The sequence below is a fragment of the Salvia splendens genome, chromosome 4, assembly GCF_004379255.2.
Source record: "Salvia splendens isolate huo1 chromosome 4, SspV2, whole genome shotgun sequence".
NCBI lineage: Eukaryota > Viridiplantae > Streptophyta > Magnoliopsida > Lamiales > Lamiaceae > Salvia > Salvia splendens.
In genome coordinates, this window is record NC_056035.1 from 25,474,786 (window position 1) to 25,493,708 (window position 18,923).

Genomic DNA, 18,923 nt, shown 5'->3' on the forward strand with positions numbered 1-18,923 from the left:
TGGCGACGACAGATGGACAGACTGAAAGGGTGTCCTTTGGGGGTGGCAGAAGAAGAATATGAACAACCAGTCAGGCGGCGGCGAAGCGACTGACTGCTATTTGTTGGAAATTGAATCAGTGGAGGCAAATTATTGGAAATAGAAAGTATGAACTTTTTAATTTTAGAATAATAAAATATTATCCCTATATATTATTTTATTTACAACTTATATCATTACCCTACACTGCTAATGATGTGAAGTTCACTCTCCACTAACACTACTTACATTATTATATATTTCTCTTTTACATTATCAATTATTATACATTAAAACTCGTAATGAACCAAAATGTTCTTACTTTTAAGGACAAAGAGGTATTATATAGCATGCAATTGTAATTCAATCCAAATATTCTTCTAGATTATTTTTACTTTACACCCCCTTTGTTCCTCCTTAATAGAGAATTTTGCACTCGTTCTAAAAAAATAATACAGTAATAAATAGTTAAAGTGAAGAAAGAGTAAATAAGAGAGAGAATAATTTAGAGAAGACTCTTCTCTCTATTAACATGGAACGAAGAGAGTAGTATTTATTTTTTTAAAATTGTATCACAACATATTTGTCCATTTACCATTTTTCCAATACAAAATTATTTGTAATTCTAATATGATAATATTTAATTCTATTTTGCATTGTATAATTGAGTTAATATAATTTTTCTATACTTTTTTACATAATTTTTGGATATTAGTGATGTACTTATATAATACTCTCTTTGTATCATGTTATTCGCACTTTTTTTATTTCGGCTTGTCCCAACTACTTACCCTACTTATATTTTAAGTAAGAATTAGGGTATTTAATTGATAGTATATTAAAGTTAATTAAGAGTTCCTTTAGTAAGTGATCTCTCATTACCCGTAACATATTAATTTAATTTACGTTATAAAATAAAAAGTGCTAGTAACATGGGCGGAGGGAGGAACTTATATTATAGCTATCATCTAAAAATATAAATATTTACATACATAATTTACATTAACTTTAACTATTTTATTTTTTTAATAGATCATTTGGGATTAACACGGGTGATTGACATTGGGCGTAATGTGTAATTGGTAAAATAAGAGAGAAGAGAAAAAAATAGTTGAAATTGTGTAGTAGATGGTGGGCCTATAAATGATAACGTAAAAAAGAAGGAGAAAAAAGTTATCATAATGGATATAAATTATTTTTATGAGATAAACGAAAAAGAAATATGACCTATTTTTACATATTTTAATATTTTTGGTGTACTTGGTAGATTAAAGTTGGATATGATTTGATGATTCACACCCAATAGAAAAAAAAATTAGCGTAGAAGCTGAGCAATCGAATCAAAGATTTTTTTAACCAAAATATTATTGGAGATCATTTTAGCCTGTCAACGGGTTTTAATCTTATGTAATGAACTAAATCAATATCGTCTTTTCCCGTTTGGGCTTATATTCCATTATCCTATCCTCTATTTATGTTGAATAATTTGACAAACGAATTAAACCTTTGAAAGCAAAATGCACCAAATCAATAATGTTACTTTAAGTTAAAGTTTCACATGTTTCCCTATATCCATCAGCAGTTGGACCACCAAACAAACAACTTTTGCAATATTTATTTGAGTAAACTTAAGAAAATATGGGTTTAGCTTCACTTGTGATCAACAACTGCAATGGCCAATTTCAGAGGAAATGTGCCGTTAGCTTTAATCACCATCACAATCTTGGCTTTCGCTGCGCTCTTATACACTGAGAGATTAGGCTCTTTATCTTCAGCAGCCAAGTTGAGGTTCAAACCATGCGCTAGAATCAATGCTGGTGAGAAAAATCTCAGTTTTCACCTCAAACTTATATACATCGTATGTAGTAGTAGTAGTAGTAGTAGTATTTACTGTTTCATCACTACCAACTTTGCAGTTGAGAGATTAGTTGATGTGAATGGCTTCAGTTACGCAGATGATGAATTGTTCGATTTTGATCCTGATCAATGCAGCCTGAATCATGGGAAATGGGTGTTTAATCGCTCGATTGAGCCCCTATATTCGGATAGAACTTGTCGATTTTTAGACAGGCAGGTTTCTTGTGTGAAAAATGGTAGGCCGGATTCGGATTATAGGTACTGGGAGTGGCAACCCGACGGCTGCAGGCTGCCGAGGTAAAACACCACCATTTTTTAAGCTAGCCACATAATTGATCTATTAGACCATTTCCAACCATACACTAAATTCCATTTTTAGTGTAAAAAACATCTCTAATCATACACCAAATTCAAACTCATTTTTAGAATTTTTCATGGACTAACTAACACCAAATATGGGTAGCTACTTCAAAAAATTCTGAAACATTACATATCACATTATTATTTTATTTAATTATTGTAAATATTGTATGCATATAACATGGAAAAGAAATCTAGATCATGGATTGTTTTATTGGATTGATAGTAATGAAAAACTAAAGAAACAGCGTGGCAAGTGAGGGTGAAAATGAATTATTGCAAAGGTAAAAAGTAATGAATGTAGTGCTTTTAAATATTGTTGTTTTACTTATTGGAGTATTGCTTTAAAATAAGGGTAAGATCGCTTTTAAATTTACAGCCTCTTTCTCAAAATACAAAATGGTGTAAGCATAATATTCCAAATTGATAGTTTAGTTTTAAATTTATATTTGAATTTTATTACAGCATGATTAGTGCATTTCAGTTTAAAAGTACTGTGATTTTTTTAATATAAAGTATATTTAATACATAAATATATTAATAAGAAAATTTTATATATAATTATTTATTTATTATAAACTATTGATAAAATATTATGGGATTTATATGTAATTTATATAAGTATGTAGGTATAATTGAAAAAGTATAAAAACTACTACCTCCATATTTGAAAAATAGAAACATTTGAAATGACACGGGTTTTAATGCATAATTGGTAAAGTAAGAGAGAAAAATTGGTAAAGTAAGAAAGAAAATGAAAGAAATGAATAAAGTAAGAGAGAGGAAGAGAAAAAGTAGTAAAAGTAGTGTTAGTTGATTGTGGATCCACGTCTAAAAATAGAAAGATTATAAAGTTTCTATTTTTAAGAGACGAGCCAAAATGGAAATAGTTTCTATTTTTAAGAGACGATCCAAAGTGGAAATAATTTCTATTTTTTAAATACGGAGATAGTATGTCAGTATGGAATATTTTTTTGGGTTTAAGTTTGGAATAAATGATTGGAGTAGAATTACTTTTCGGTATGATCAGACTCAAAATTGGTTTGAGTTTGATTTAAATTTTTGAGGATGGTCTTATTATTATTAAAAAATGAATGTATCTTGAAATTTGTTTTGCAGGTTTGATCCAAGAATGGTGCTTCGGAAACTTAAAGGGAAGAGGCTAATGTTTGTTGGGGACTCACTTCAAAGAGGGCAATGGCAGTCCTTTGTTTGCCTCGTTGATTCAGTGATACCGAAAGGAAAGAAGTCGATGAAACGAGGTCGTTTACATTCTGTTTTCGGAGCAAAGGTGAGTAACAAGTAAAAAAATATGAAAATGTGTGGAATTTTCGGGCACAGATGTTACGACATCTTTATTTGGTTAGGAATACGATGCGACTGTGGAGTTCTATTGGGCACCTTTCCTGGTAGAATCCAACACTGATGTTCATATAAAAGCAGATCCAAAACAGAGAATAGTGAAGGTGGACTCAGTTGAAAAGCATGCCAAACACTGGTTGGGCGTTGACATCCTCGTCTTCAACACTTACGTTTGGTGGATGAGTGGCCTCAAAACTAAGATATTGTAATACTACTTAATAGCATATTTTGTAAGGTAGATAACTCATCTATGGGTGAAATTCTATGAACAAAATTTTTATTCATAGAATTCGATCTCTGATGAGTTATCTACCCTACCAAACACGTGCTTAGTATAACCCATCTCTGTCTTATCTCTTGATTTCCCTGTGTGTCTCTCATATCATATGCGATATGGCGTGCAGATGGGGTTCGTTTGCAAACGGAGAAGAAGGCTACGAAGAGGTGGAGACACACATTTCGTACACGCTAGGGCTCAGAACATGGGCAAATTGGGTGGATTCAAACGTTGATCCCTCCAAAACACGAGTGTTCTTCACTACCATGTCGCCTTCACACCATAGGCCTGCAGATTGGGGGAATGAGAACGGCACGAAATGCTTCGATGAGAGGCTGCCGGTGCAGAAGAAAGGGCACTGGGGAAGTGGGTCGGACAAGAGGATGATGGGCGTGGTGGGCAGTGTCGTGGCGAGGATGAAGGTGCCGGTGACAGTGATCAACATAACGCAACTATCGGAATATAGGATTGATGCGCACACATCAGTTTATACTGAGTTGGGAGGAAAAGTGTTGACGAGAGATCAAAAGGCTGATCCATTGCATTATGCTGATTGTATACACTGGTGCTTGCCTGGACTTCCTGATACTTGGAATCAAATATTCTATACAAATTTGATGTTATATGTTTGACATGAACACAATTTGAATGATTTTGCCGCTAAATTTAGAACAAAGAAGGAATTACACCATCTGCTTCACATTGCTACTGTTTAGAGATGTCAAGTAGACTGGGCGATGTGGGCCGGCCCAAGCCTGCCCGTTAGTGAAATAGAGCGGGCCTGCCTGGGCTTAAGTACCACAGACCAATGTTGACTACAATCTAGACAATAAAAAATGATTTGTTTTGTTCTAACAACTGCTTCAAGCATATAATAAGTAAATAAGCAACTTTTGAATATTTTCATATTTCAAATCGCTCTCTCTCTCTAGAAAACGCTCTCATCCAATTGCCACTCCGGTGAAGTCCTCACCGCCGCCGGCTACGGCCAGCCGCCACATCATGAGAGGCGATACACACTAGAACTCAAGGTTTGCTATCGGAAATTGCTAAGAAACAAGCATGGTCGAGAAGGATACGGCAGAATCGGCGTCGGACAACCCGCCGTCGGGAGATACTTCTCTAGCGTTGGGCAAGGAAATAACAACCCAAACGGAGGACGAGGGAGTCACAATCACCTTCACTTCGAAGGCATAATCGAAGAAACAAGCTAGAAAGAAGGCCGGACTCAAACTGAGGTCAGCCAAGCCTCGGTCACCGGTTGTCTTCAAGGAAGGAAAAAAGAGGATCAGAAACTCCAACTTCGTGCCTCTCTCCCCCATCCCAGAGAAAAGAGTTGCGAGGAATAAGATACACTTTGATGTCGCCGAGCCGGAAAAGATACAAGTTGACGTCGCTGAGCCGGAGAAAACCCCCGACGGAAGGGTATCGATGGCTGAATACTCAGCCGCCAAGCCGGCATATCCATCTGAGACAGGGGAGACGTCGCTTGGTTCCCCCTCAAAGGAAATACAGAGCAATAAGGAAGTAACTGCAGCAGGAGGTTCCGACGAGGGACAATGCTCGATGCCGCCGGCGTCGGTTACAGCCCCGGACGCTAAATTTCCACATACAAGCGCTTTGGTCAACGATCGACTCAGCCCCCCCCCCAACGGTAATAGGAATGAGCTGGAGCTAGATTTGTCTATTGTGGAGCAGTCTGATCACCATACCTATTTTGGAAAGCATACAAAATCCTCTTTTAAAAAGTGGGATAGAGAGATTACAAACTTGGCTAAATACAACCACAGCCCAAATGAGGAAAATCTTCGGTCAGCCGGGATTTTGACCAGCTCAAACACTGCTGCTAATGATATGATCCTAGACCTTATGGCTGCCCAGCCACTAAACCAGGGGTCCAACAAACCAAATATGGAACATGGGCGGACCAGAGCAGAGCCTGGACATGCAAGCGGTGGAAGAAGAGGCTAACAACAATGATGTCCCCACATTGGAAGGAAGGCCTCAGGTTGAGATGGATGGAGGTGAACATTTTCACACAAACGATACCTTCGACGAACACTTCCCGTCACTCACCGTGGGTAGAACCAAAATCCTCATGAAAAACTTTGAAAAACCATTTGGCAGCAACATTTAAGAGAAAGGGAGGAAACCCAACCGAGAAGGGGGGTCATAGAATCATAGCGACAAGTGAATAATGTAGCAACACAACCGCCTCCGCGCGAAGATGGCAGGGGAGGGTCAGGCTCAAAACCGTCCATGGCGTCTGTGCTCAAACGTGGCGAAGCAGCTCCGAAACAAAATGAGCCTGTCACTTTCCAACCGGACAAGTTAAGGAAGATTGGCCAAGTGAGCCTTATCGAAGGAAGACCAACGATCTACTTCTCGTGTGAAGACACTCAATATCAAGCAGAAAAAATGGGCCAAACGGTTGTAGGTAAGTTCTCCCACTCCGTTCCTTCTTCCCAACAAATACAAAAGGCCTTGAATGACATGGAATTTGTTGGTGGTTTTTCTTGGAAATACATTAATGCTGAACATGTGGCGATTCAAGTGGATGATTCCACGGATTACGCGAAGCTTCTCGCGGGGCAGAATGGCATGCCGGTATGGTATGTGGACAAGCATCCAATGAGAGTCTTCTGATGGTCGCCGGAATTCAACCCGTACTTCGAAACTCCTATCGCAGCAGTCTGGTGCAATCTCGTGGGGCTGCCGATTCACTTATTTGAAAAATCAGCCCTGTTCGCGATAGGTGGCTTACTTGGAACTCCTGTACAAATTGATCATGCGACGGCTACGCAATCGAGACTCTCGTTCGCAAGAATCTGTGTGGAGATAGATATTTCAAAACCTCCAACAGAGGAGTTCACTATTGAAATGATGGGAGGAGAGCATGTTCAAAAGGTGAAATGGGATAAAATCCCATTATATTGTAGGGATTGCTGTCACGTGGGCCATTCTAGCTTGGCGTGCTATGCCAATGGACAAAGGGTAAGACCGATGAAGCGAAATTATCACCCGCCGAGACATGCTAATTCGTACACAAAGGAACAACAGCCACAACATGGTTCAGCTGCAGGGGATAGAGGTATGGAAAATGTAGGGCCACTGCAGAAAGAGCAACACGAAGCACCTAACCAAAACCCCCATGAGGTCTTGACGAGCAATGGAAAGAAGGCTTGGAGCTACGAGCCGAGGAAAGATAACATCAGAACAAATCATGAACCAGAGGAACAGAGAGAATCCGAGGGAGATGGGTTCCAGAAACATGGGAGAAGAAGGGGCCGTAAGCACAAGTCAACAAACTCTGGACTACCAAAGATAAGTTCAAGTGGGGACGTTAGAATGCAGAGAAATGTAGAAAGGACAAAAGAATCGGAAGCCGGAATCTTACAAGCCAGCTCCTCACACCTTTACACCCAGATTCAAGGAACGAGAGCACTTGGAAGACGCCCAGATGAGGCAATGAAAACCTTTGTGAAGCCAAGTTACTAGAAGCAACTTGAGGATGGGACATTTGATATGGATGACATGGAGGAAGGCCCTGAGCTGGCGGACGACACTGAGATCAGATCGCTAGTAAACAGAGCCGACCCAAATCCTCCGGAAGGAGGCTCTCCCAAGCATGCCATGTCAACTTTGGATAATATGGAGCTGATTGAGGAAGGGGGGCGATCTGCCTCACATTCCCTGATACCTCAATAATGTCAAGTCATTTTATGTTCTGGAACGCAAGAGGGCTGGCTAACGCAGGCACTCAACGCGTCCTATCCCGGCTAATTAAGTCACACAATTTGTCTTTTGTTGCGATTATGGAGCCCTAGTCCCACCGAGGCCCGAGATTTGTAACCGCTTGAGGTTAGACTTCAAAATGGCGAATACAAATAACCAAATTTGGATACTAGCTCAGAAAGAATGGCAAGTGGAATGTTGCTTACGTCGTAACACTTTCGCACATAACACATAAATATAACATCAAGTAATTCATGTTCACGTTACAACGTAATAATACCATCACGTTGTCATATTCACACATAGCTTTCATACGTATACATACTCTTGCCAACACATTCTCATCATCTCAACATTGATTTCATATTCTTTCAATAACTTAAAACATACCTCACTTTCTTTTGATTGAGCGTGATGCTTCGGATGTTGAGTCATGACACTTCTAGTCTAGGGGTACTAATCTAGACTTGAACTGAAAGAAGACTCTCGGACTAGAGCGAAATAACGAAGCTCTGATACCACTCTGTCACGACCGCCCTTACTAAGGATAGTAAAGACGGGGAACTCGTGACTAGGGGAGGAATGAAGAAGCGGGGAAGAAATGTGGGAAGAAATAAAAGACAACAATAAAGGACGATATTTAATATGAAACTCAATTAACTTCCAAAAGAAATATTTTAGTCTATCAAACTTTAATGGAGGAATGAAGAAGCGGGTAAATGTCTCAAGGTACTTAATGGCATAGAACTGTATAGAGTAATGCGGAAAACTTTTAGAAAATACTTTCAAACAAGGCAGTGGAAAACAAGTATCTACGGAGAGTCATAGGACGACGCCCATGTATGAAGACACGACGCATCCGGGAATTTCTAAGGCTCAACTCAACATCCGCCGCAACATCACTGCTCAACCTGCACATTTTAAAAGAAATGCAGGGCTGAGTACTTAATATACTCAGCGGGCTCATGCCGAAAATATTTGATAAAAGTTATGTCATTCATACCATAGTGAACTCGAGTTTTACGTTTAGAAAAGAAATATCATCGAGTATCACAAAAACAGTTTCATAGTCTGGCCAGACAATCAATCTCCCCACTTTCTCAACAACCCAACAATCACATCATCTTTCCACAGTGCGACGAAAGTGTGGCCACACTATTCGCCCATGAGACCGGCCGACTAGCAAGGACGGCTCCCGATCCCACCGGTGTACATAGCCTGATAGGGTTTGCAACCCTACTCAGACCCGAATTCGTTTCACACATAGCCCTATAGCCTAACGGAGCAAGCTTAAACGAACTAGGCATCAAGCAACAATCTCAACATCAAAACAATTATGGCATGACATAACACTTTAAACCACCCTTATAACTCCGTAATCATACTTTTGAAAAACTAAAAGAGTTTAGTAAAAGAAAGCCCACCTCGCTTGCTTATACACACAATTCACAACTTTAATGCAACCCTTGCTCTTTGTATCCACGTACGCACAGCAACCCTTGTCAACACCATAACACAATTAGTTTTTCCATCAACAAATTTATCATGCATGCCCTATCATTCTTTTCATCGTTTTTCTTATATTGCCCATCCCAATCGTTCACCATTGATAAGGCTAATTTCATGCATCGGTTAGGGGGGGTTAAATTCAACAATTTACGGGGTCTAACACATCTTTTAAGCCAGGTGTGTAGAAGTAATCTCCAAACCCAGGAATGAAGGTAGAAATTCGCCTGGTGAAGGATTTGGCGAGAGAGTGAGAATAATGAAGGAAAAATTGCCTAGACAGAGGAGATCGCTAGCCGGAGGGTAGAACAGAGATTTCAAGAAAAGGCTTCTAGAAGATCGCCTCCACATGTATAAAAGAAAGAGCATGCAACATACAAAGAAGGACTTTTGGCTCTGAGCTCATTTTACACACACTTCTGCACACACTTGGGATTTCAGAATTTGAGAGGGGTTCGGGTTCATTTTCAGTTGGCGTTTGTGTACCACCGTCCTTGCGTAGGGCGAAGAAACAATTTACCTGCTTTCATATTAGTTTTCTGTTCGGATTTCAACCGAGTCTTCGCTGTTTGAAGCTCGACTTTCGTATTTGCTGATATATTACTGATTTATCTATGGAATTCTTATTTTCTGTCATGATGATGCGATTGTTGAGTTTTGATTATGTTTGATTCTGAGTTTGTGATTGTTTACTTGAATGGATACTTTTCGCAGTTGATCTAGTGAATCGGAGTTAAAATCGGTGTTGGATTGTCGTTGATCGGAGTGAATCTGCTGAATCAGAGTTCATGGAGTTGTTTTTGGTTGTAGTTTAGTTCGGATTGCTTGGATCCAGAGTGGATTAAGCGTTCGACGTGTGGATCTGAAGCTGAGTTGGTTGGTTGTGCATGAATTTGATGATTCATTTCTGTGTTCTGTTTACTTCTTCTAGTAGAAGTAGATCTATTGGTTTTCGATTAATCGTCAGTTTCCAACGTCCGAATTTGTATGTTCTGTTTGAATCTGGGTTATTACTCTGTTTTCTCCATGTTCGTGTTTAAATCAGGTAACAAGATGCGGGTTGAGGGTTTTGAACATGGAGTTAGTGTGTCCAACGACCGAGACTTCTAGGATCCCCTGAGTTCCTAGACCTTGTGATCTAGCGGATTCTCTGGGTTTGCGAAGCTTGACCTAGCACAAAAGCACACTCTAATCATATCCGAGCACTTCAAATGGCGCCGTTGCCGGGGATGGATGGCGTAGTTTGTGATTGTGTTTAGAGATTTTGACGTATATAGTTTTGATTTACTTTTTTTTCTTTGTTTTCAGTTTATGAGCAGAGGCTCACGGTTTGGAGATTGGAGTAACTCATCTGGGTGGAGGAACGATCGGTGTATTTGGCAGGTCAAAGAGACAGCATCTACGGTCAGCACCAGATCGGGGTTAACCACGGGAGATCCATTTCTATTTGGTTCAGGAAACGACGAGGATTAGAGTTCGTCAGGAAGGGAGGATCCCGAGTCGTCTTCAGAAACAGATACAGAGACAGACAAGATCGGAGACATGGCACAGGTAGTCGATTTAGATCCTGAGATCGGTTCGCTCACTGCCCATCTAGATGGTGAGCCAGCCCAGGCTATAGTCACGAATTAGCGTCAGAGGTCTATCGATATTAAGACAAATGTGCTAGGCATTCTACCGACGTTCTCCGGGCGTAGGAACGAGTGTCCATATGAGTTTCTAAATGAGTTTAGCAAGCTGTGTAGTATTCAGAAAAGGCCCAACGATGCAACGGAGGAAGATTATTGCCTACGCGCAATTCCATTTGCCCTAAAGGGAGAGGCTAACACATGGCTGCTGAGGTTGCCTCAGGATTCCATCCGTACATGGAGAGATTTCAAGTTGGAGTCTCTAGATTATTTTTTCCCTTCAAACAAGACAAACGCCCTCAAGAAGGAAATCGTGGAGTGTAAGCATGAGTACGATGAATCTTTGAGTCAATATTGGTCGCGATTCAAGGGTTTGTTAGATGCTTGCCCGAATCATAGAATGATCAAGGTAGAAATTTAATATATGTTTTATGAAGGAGTAACCCCTGAATCAAAGGATCTGATGAATTCCTCGAGCGAGGGAAATTTTACAAAGAAAAAGGGAAGTGAAGCGAGAGAGATCTTGGGGAAGTTGATAGAGGCCAAAAAGGCGTACGACAACCCGAGGAACATTATGAGGGGAGGGTCAGCAAATGCGCTGAGGGAGCAAGATGACGAAAGGGTCGAGGCGAGAATAGATAGGCTCGAGAAATCACTCTTGAGTGCAATCGAGAAGACCAACCCGCTAGCCTCACGAGAGAAAGAGAAAACTCCGGGTCCAGGAGAAGCTCCACCCCAGCAATGCTATGGCCCTCAAGAGGGAGATTACCAGGCCCAGGTGAATTCGATGGGTTGTTGGAATCCAGATGGGAGTTGGAATCTAGGGAAACAGAAGGATGCACCATGGAGAACCCATCCCAATTTTAGATGGCCTGACAATGACCCGACCCAGCCACCTCCACAACAGAACACCCAGTTTACACACCAACCTAGGATTGGAACGGTACGGTATACCGCGCCGAAATGGCCATACCGCATACCGTACCGAAAAGTGCGGTATGGCCAAAATGCATTCCTTTACCGTACCGTTTTTTTCGGTATACCGCATACCGGTATACCGAAAAGTCGGTATACCAAAATTTCGATACCGATACCTTACCGACATTTCGGTATACCGTACCGTGATTTCGGTATACCGCATATTGCGGTATACCGAAATCACGGTACGGTATACCGAATACCGCATAAAAATACAAACTGGTATTGCTGCAACTTTGTAGAAATCACAATATTTTGCCTCAATATTTTGCTGCAACTTCAGCGTTATAAAGAATGAATAGAAATGCAGAAATCACAATATTTTGCGTCAATAATGTGTCAATAAAATGCAGCAACTTTGCACATTTATATGGAGAAGAAGAATAAAACAAGTAGGATCAACAAAAGGTTCAATTGGATTGCTGCCTGTATAAAGCTGAAAATTTTATCTTATATTTTTGTAATATATCCCAACTAACTATACATCAAGCTCGACAAAGATGCATAAAACTGGACAACTGCTTTCTTCCTAATTGTGCAGATACTTCTTCCAATCCTATCCATTAAAGAAACTAGATTAAAACAATAAAAGCCCTAATTCAACGTAATAAAATCCAGCCCACAAAAATAAACTAGTAAGCATAATATTGCAAATTGAAAAGGAATATGCTAAGCACCTGAGTTGGATTCACCAATGAGAGAAAGCTGCGAGTGAGAAGATAATAGAGAGAGTGAGAGTAATCGCGCGAGAGAGAGAGTAATCGAGGCAGAGGTTGAGAGTTCGCCTTTTGAACTTCTTCTCGGCGTTCAAGTTAAAGATACTTCTTCTCGGCCTCTCACAGGATTGTCGGCGGGGAGCTCAGCGGCGCTAAGCAATGGTCGAGCTCGATGCACTACCGTGCTGGATAGAGAAAGAAATGGTGGTGGTGGTGTCTCAATTTTGGATTCTCAGGAAGAATAGTTGTGGAGGCGGAGAATGAAGATAGTTCTAGGGTTGCAAGAATTCCTCCCCAATTATGTATTATGTTTAATAAAATTATATAATAATATATTTTATAAAGATAATGACAATCATTTCTGAATTCGGGCTTTGCATATTTACAATACAATATATTGAAGGCGAATATTCAAATTTTTATTTATGAAAAAAAAAATTTAATCACTATATTTTAAACATATATTTTTTCTTATAGAATGGAGTTCTATATTTTAGCTCAGTAGCTAGTGTTGAATGGTTAGATTTGTGTTCTTATTGTGGAATGATTTAATACATGAGATGAGAGTGATATTGACATTGATTAATTTCGTTCTTAAACACTATGGATAATCTGATTAAATGATACTTTTGTTTCATAATGATAGTTTTAGATTTTTGAATGATAAAATGATACTTTTGCATCATAAAATGATAGTTTGAGGGGATAAAATGATAGTTTCAAATGATAAAATGATACTTTTGTTTCATAATGATAGTTTTAGATTTTTGGATGATAAAATGATACTTTTGCATCATGAAATAATAGTTTGACTATGCCAGTTTTAATGTAAATTATCATTTTAATGTAAAAAATAGTTGGAACGTCCAAATGAAATGATACTCCATATTTATTCTTTTTAATAAAAATGAAATTTTAATTTTCAAGTACTTTATTAATTTTTCTTTATTCTACCTCATTAGTTCCTTAAAAATAAAGATTTTATGAACTATGCGAGTTTTAATGTAAATTTAGTTAAGTATCAAAAAAAGAATAATAATTTTAGATTTTTGGATGATAAAATAATACTTTTACATCATAAAATGATGGTTTGAAGGGACAAAATGATAGTTTCAAATGATAAAATGATAATTTTGTATCATAATGATAGGTTTAGAATTTTGGATGATAAAATGATACTTTTGCATCATAAAATGACAGTTTGAGGGGATAAAATGATAGTTTCAAATGATAAAATGATACTTTTGTTTCATAATGATAGTTTTAGATTTTTGGATGATAAAATGATACTTTTGCATCATAAAATGATAGTTTGAGGGGATAAAATGATAGTTTCAAATGATAAAATGATACTTTTGTTTCATAATGATAGTTTTAGATTTTTGGATAATAAACTGATACTTTTGCATCATGAAATGATAGTTTGACTATGCGAGTTTTAATGTAAATTATCATTTTAATGTAAAAAATAGTTGGAACGTCCAAATGAAATGATACTCCATATTTATTCTTTTTAATAAAAATGAAATATTAATTTTCAAGTACTTTATTTATTTTTCTTTATTCTACCTCATTAGTTCCTTAAAAATAAAGATTTTATGGACTATGTGAGTTTTAATGTAAATGTAGTTAAGTATGAAAAAAAGAATAATAGTTTTAGATTTTTGGATGATAAAATGATACTTTTACATTATAAAATGATAGTTTGAGGGGACAAAATGATAGTTTCAAATGATAAAATGATACTTTTGTTTCATAATGATAGGTTTAGAATTTTGGATGATAAAATGATACTTTTGCATCATAAAATGATAGTTTGAGGGGATAAAATGATAGTTTCAAATGATAAAATGATACTTTTGTTTCATAATGATAGTTTTAGATTTTTGGATGATAAAATGATACTTTTGCATCATAAAATGATAGTTTGAGGGGATAAAATGATAGTTTCAAATGATAAAATGATACTTTTGTTTCATAATGATAGTTTTAGATTTTTGGATGATAAAATGATACTTTTGCATCACAAAATGATAGTTTGAGGGGATAAAATGATAGTTTCAAATGATAAAATGATACTTTTGTTTCATAATGATAGTTTTAGATTTTTGGATGATAAACTGATACTTTTGCATCATGAAATGATAGTTTGACTATGCGAGTTTTAATGTAAATTATCATTTTAATGTAAAAAATAGTTGGAACGTCCAAATGAAATGATACTCCATATTTATTCTTTTTAATAAAAATGAAATATTAATTTTCAAGTACTTTATTTATTTTTCTTTATTCTACCTCATTAGTTCCTTAAAAATAAAGATTTTATGGACTATGTGAGTTTTAATGTAAATTTAGTTAAGTATGAAAAAAAGAATAATAGTTTTAGATTTTTGGATGATAAAATGATACTTTTACATTATAAAATGATAGTTTGAGGGGACAAAATGATAGTTTCAAATGATAAAATGATACTTTTGTTTCATAATGATAGGTTTAGAATTTTGGATGATAAAATGATACTTTTGCATCATAAAATGATAGTTTGAGGGGATAAAATGATAGTTTCAAATGATAAAATGATACTTTTGTTTCATAATGATAGTTTTAGATTTTTAGATGATAAAATGATACTTTTGCATCATAAAATGATCATTTGACTATGCGAGTTTTAATGTAAATTATCATTTTAATGTAAAAAATAGTTGGAACGTCCAAATGAAATGATACTCCATATTTATTCTTTTTAATAAAAATGAAATTTTAATTTTCAAGTACTTTATTTATTTTTCTTTATTCTACCTCATTAGTTCCTTAAAAACAAAGATTTTATGGACTATGCGAGTTTTAATGTAAATTTAGTTAAGTATGAAAAAAAGAATAATAGTTTTAGATTTTTGGATGATAAAATAATACTTTCACATTATAAAATGATAGTTTGAGGGGACAAAATGATAGTTTCAAATGATAAAATGATACTTTTGTTTCATAATGATAGGTTTAGAATTTTGGATGATAAAATGATACTTTTGTATCATAAAATGATAGTTTGAGGGGATAAAATGATAGTTTCAAATGATAAAATGATACCTATGTTTCATAATGATAGTTTTAGATTTTTGGATGATAAAATGATACTTTTGCATCATAAAATGATAGTTTGAGGGGATAAAATGATAGTTTCAAATGATAAAATGATACTTTTGTTTCATAATGATAGTTTTAGTTCTTTGGATGATAAAATGATACTTTTGCATCATAAAATGATAGTTTGAGGGGATAAAATGATAGATTCAAATGATAAAATGATACTCTAGTTTCATAATGATAGTTTTAGATTTTTGGATGATAAAATGATACTTTTGCATCATAAAATGATCATTTGACTATGCGAGTTTTAATGTAAATTATCATTTTAATGTAAAAAATAGTTGGAACGTCCAAATGAAATGATACTCCATATTTATTCTTTTTAATAAAAATGAAATTTTAATTTTCAAGTACTTTATTTATTTTTCTTTATTCTACCTCATTAGTTCCTTAAAAATAAAGATTTTATGGACTATGCGAGTTTTAATGTAAATTTAGTTAAGTATGAAAAAAAGAATAATAGTTTGAGATTTTTGGATGATAAAATAATACTTTCACATTATAAAATGATAGTTTGAGGGGACAAAATGATAGTTTCAAATGATAAAATGATACTTTTGTTTCATAATGATAGGTTTAGAATTTTGGATGATAAAATGATACTTTTGTATCATAAAATGATAGTTTGAGGGGATAAAATGATAGTTTCAAATGATAAAATGATACTTTTGTTTCATAATGATAGTTTTAGTTCTTTGGATGATAAAATGATACTTTTGCATCATAAAATGATAGTTTGAGGGGATAAAATGATAGATTCAAATGATAAAATGATACTCTAGTTTCATAATGATAGTTTTAGATTTTTGGATGATAAAATGATACTTTTGCATAATAAAATGATCATTTGACTATGCGAGTTTTAATGTAAATTATCATTTTAATGTAAAAAATAGTTGGAACGTACAAATGAAATGATACTCCATATTTATTCTTTTTAATAAAAATGAAATTTTAATTTTCAAGTACTTTATTTATTTTTCTTTATTCTACCTCATTGGTTCCTTAAAAATAAAGATTTTATGGACTATGCGAGTTTTAATGTAAATTTAGTTAAGTATGAAAAAAAGAATAATAGGTTTAGATTTTTGGATGATAAAATCATAAAATGATACTTTTACATTATAAAATGATAGTTTGAGGGGACAAAATGATAGTTTCAAATGATAAAATGATACTTTTGTTTCATAATGATAGTTTTAGAATTTTGGATAATAAAATGATACTTTTGCATCATAAAATGATAGTTTGAGTGGACAAAATGATAGTTTCAAATGATAAAATGATACTTTTACACGATAAATTGATTGTTTGAGTTCTTTAGTTGGATAAAATGATATTTTTGCATCATAAAATGATAAAGATTTTATGGACTATGCGAGTTTTAATGTAAATTTAGTTAAGTATGAAAAAAAGAATAATAAATGAAGAAGTGTTTATGAATAGTGAGACTCAACTTAAACTTATAAGTAGTGTAATGTGTGGTGATTTTTTATAAATTGATCAATTTTGTGAGATAGTCTAAAATAATAAAATGAGACTATTTTTGAAAGATGGATGGAGTACATTATACCTCATCTCATATTTTATTAAAATATAAGGCCATAAACTATTATTTTTCATTGAATAGGATGGAGTATATTATATCTCTTACTTTATCAATTATTTCATTTTATTTTATTAATTGTGAATTATAACTTGTGTCATTTCAAATGTTTCTATTTTTTTTTGAAAAAGAGGTAGTATCAAAATAAAATGCACCACATCATGTGAACGTACGAAATACAGTAATATAGTGACGTGTTAAACGTCTAAATACGCCGTATTAGTGGTTAGTAGGTCAACAACTACACAAACTAATTAATGAAAAATAGCTTATGGCCTTAATTTTGAATTGAATTACATATATGATCTTCATAATACTGCCGAATGTTAAATTAATTTTGCAAATATTGTAAACTTATTCAAAATTTCATCAATAAAATAATTACTACTATTCGATAATATATATAGCACGCGTATGACTAAAGAATGAGTAATCACCCACGTCAGCAGATTAACTCTTAATCCTAATTTCTCGATAAAAGAAAAATCCAAATAAAAATAAAAAACCCAGGTATATATCTGCGGTATATACCGTATTTGCGGTATACCGCATCATACCGCACCATACCGCAAATTTACGGTATATACAGCAAATTTGCGGTATATACCGCAGTTGCGGTATGGTGCGGTATACCGCTGTATATGCAAACTGCATACCTTTACTGTACCTAAAACTGTCGGTACGGTATGATACCGTACCAAAAAGTACGGTATACCAAAAATTCAGTATTTTCGGTATTTTTTCGGTATGGTAAGTGCGGTATTTCGGTATTTCGGTATATTTTCCCAGCCCTACACCAACCAGAGAGGCAGACTAACTGGTCTGGGAGAAATCAGGAGGGACAGAACAACTGGAACAACCGGAACCAGGGCGATCATTCTAATTGGGGGAACATGAATCAAAACAACCAAGGAAACTCTTATGTGCCACCACATCAGAGGAACTACCAAGGAAATTATCAGAATTCCCAACCCAGTTATCAGGGGAACCAAGGGCCAGGAAATCAGTTCAACAACAGTTCAGGAGGTCAGGGAAACTTTCGCCAGAACCAAGGGAGTGGACCAAACCTGGGTTCAGGACCAAATACCGGCCAACCAAATTCTAAGCCACAAAGGAATCTTGTTGAAATGGTGCATGATCTAGTCAGTTCTCAACAACATATACAGAATAACATGCAATCCAACAATGACGTGGTGCATAAGCTTCAGGACGCCCAGTTGGAGCAGAAGGCAGCAATGGACATGCTGGCAAAGCAACTGTCTCTGATCGCAACCTCCTTGAACGAGATGCGAGGGAATGAAGGAAAGATTTCTGCTTCAGTAAGACCACCAGATAGAGCTAACATCAGTCAAATCACTTTAAGATATGGGCGAGGTTATGAAGGTCCGGTGATGAAGATGAATGAAGAAACACCTTCCGAGGAAGGCAAGAGATGGAAGAACTCAGTCCCTGAACCTGGAAATTCGAATATACGGAGTACCGTAAGAGGAGATGACCTTCAGGAAGGTGATATGGGGAAACCGCTACCTAGTGTGGCTGAACCATTTTTCCTAGACCCAGAGCCAGAAGTAGAGAATGAAGTAGTAAGGAAGGAAATGGGCGAGCCTTCAGCTGGAGATTCTACAGGCTCGCCCACTGGGTCTTGTATTTCCAGCTATAAACTCCTTAATGAATTTGCTGAAGACCGGCAATTTCAAAGCCTGTAAGAACGGTAGGTTTATCTCCAACTTTCC

The 18,923-nt window shown here is 36.0% G+C and overlaps 1 protein-coding gene across 2 annotated transcripts; it reads left to right on the forward strand.

Annotated features, from left to right (window-relative positions):
* The first annotated feature begins 1,600 nt into the window (after positions 1 to 1,600).
* On the forward strand, positions 1,601 to 4,729 carry LOC121800443 (protein trichome birefringence-like 3). Of its 2 annotated transcripts, none has more exons than XM_042200019.1 (5): positions 1,601 to 1,835; positions 1,974 to 2,172; positions 3,355 to 3,526; positions 3,603 to 3,802; positions 4,002 to 4,729. In XM_042200019.1, exons 1-5 carry the CDS (start codon positions 1,691 to 1,693, stop codon positions 4,504 to 4,506), a joined length of 1,221 nt encoding a protein of 406 aa, XP_042055953.1. In that variant the 5' UTR covers positions 1,601 to 1,690; the 3' UTR covers positions 4,507 to 4,729. The 2 variants fall into 2 exon arrangements, with proteins under 2 accessions (XP_042055953.1, XP_042055952.1); XM_042200018.1 differs by having other exon boundaries at positions 1,604 to 1,835; positions 1,935 to 2,172.
* Positions 4,730 to 18,923: the final 14,194 nt, after the last annotated feature.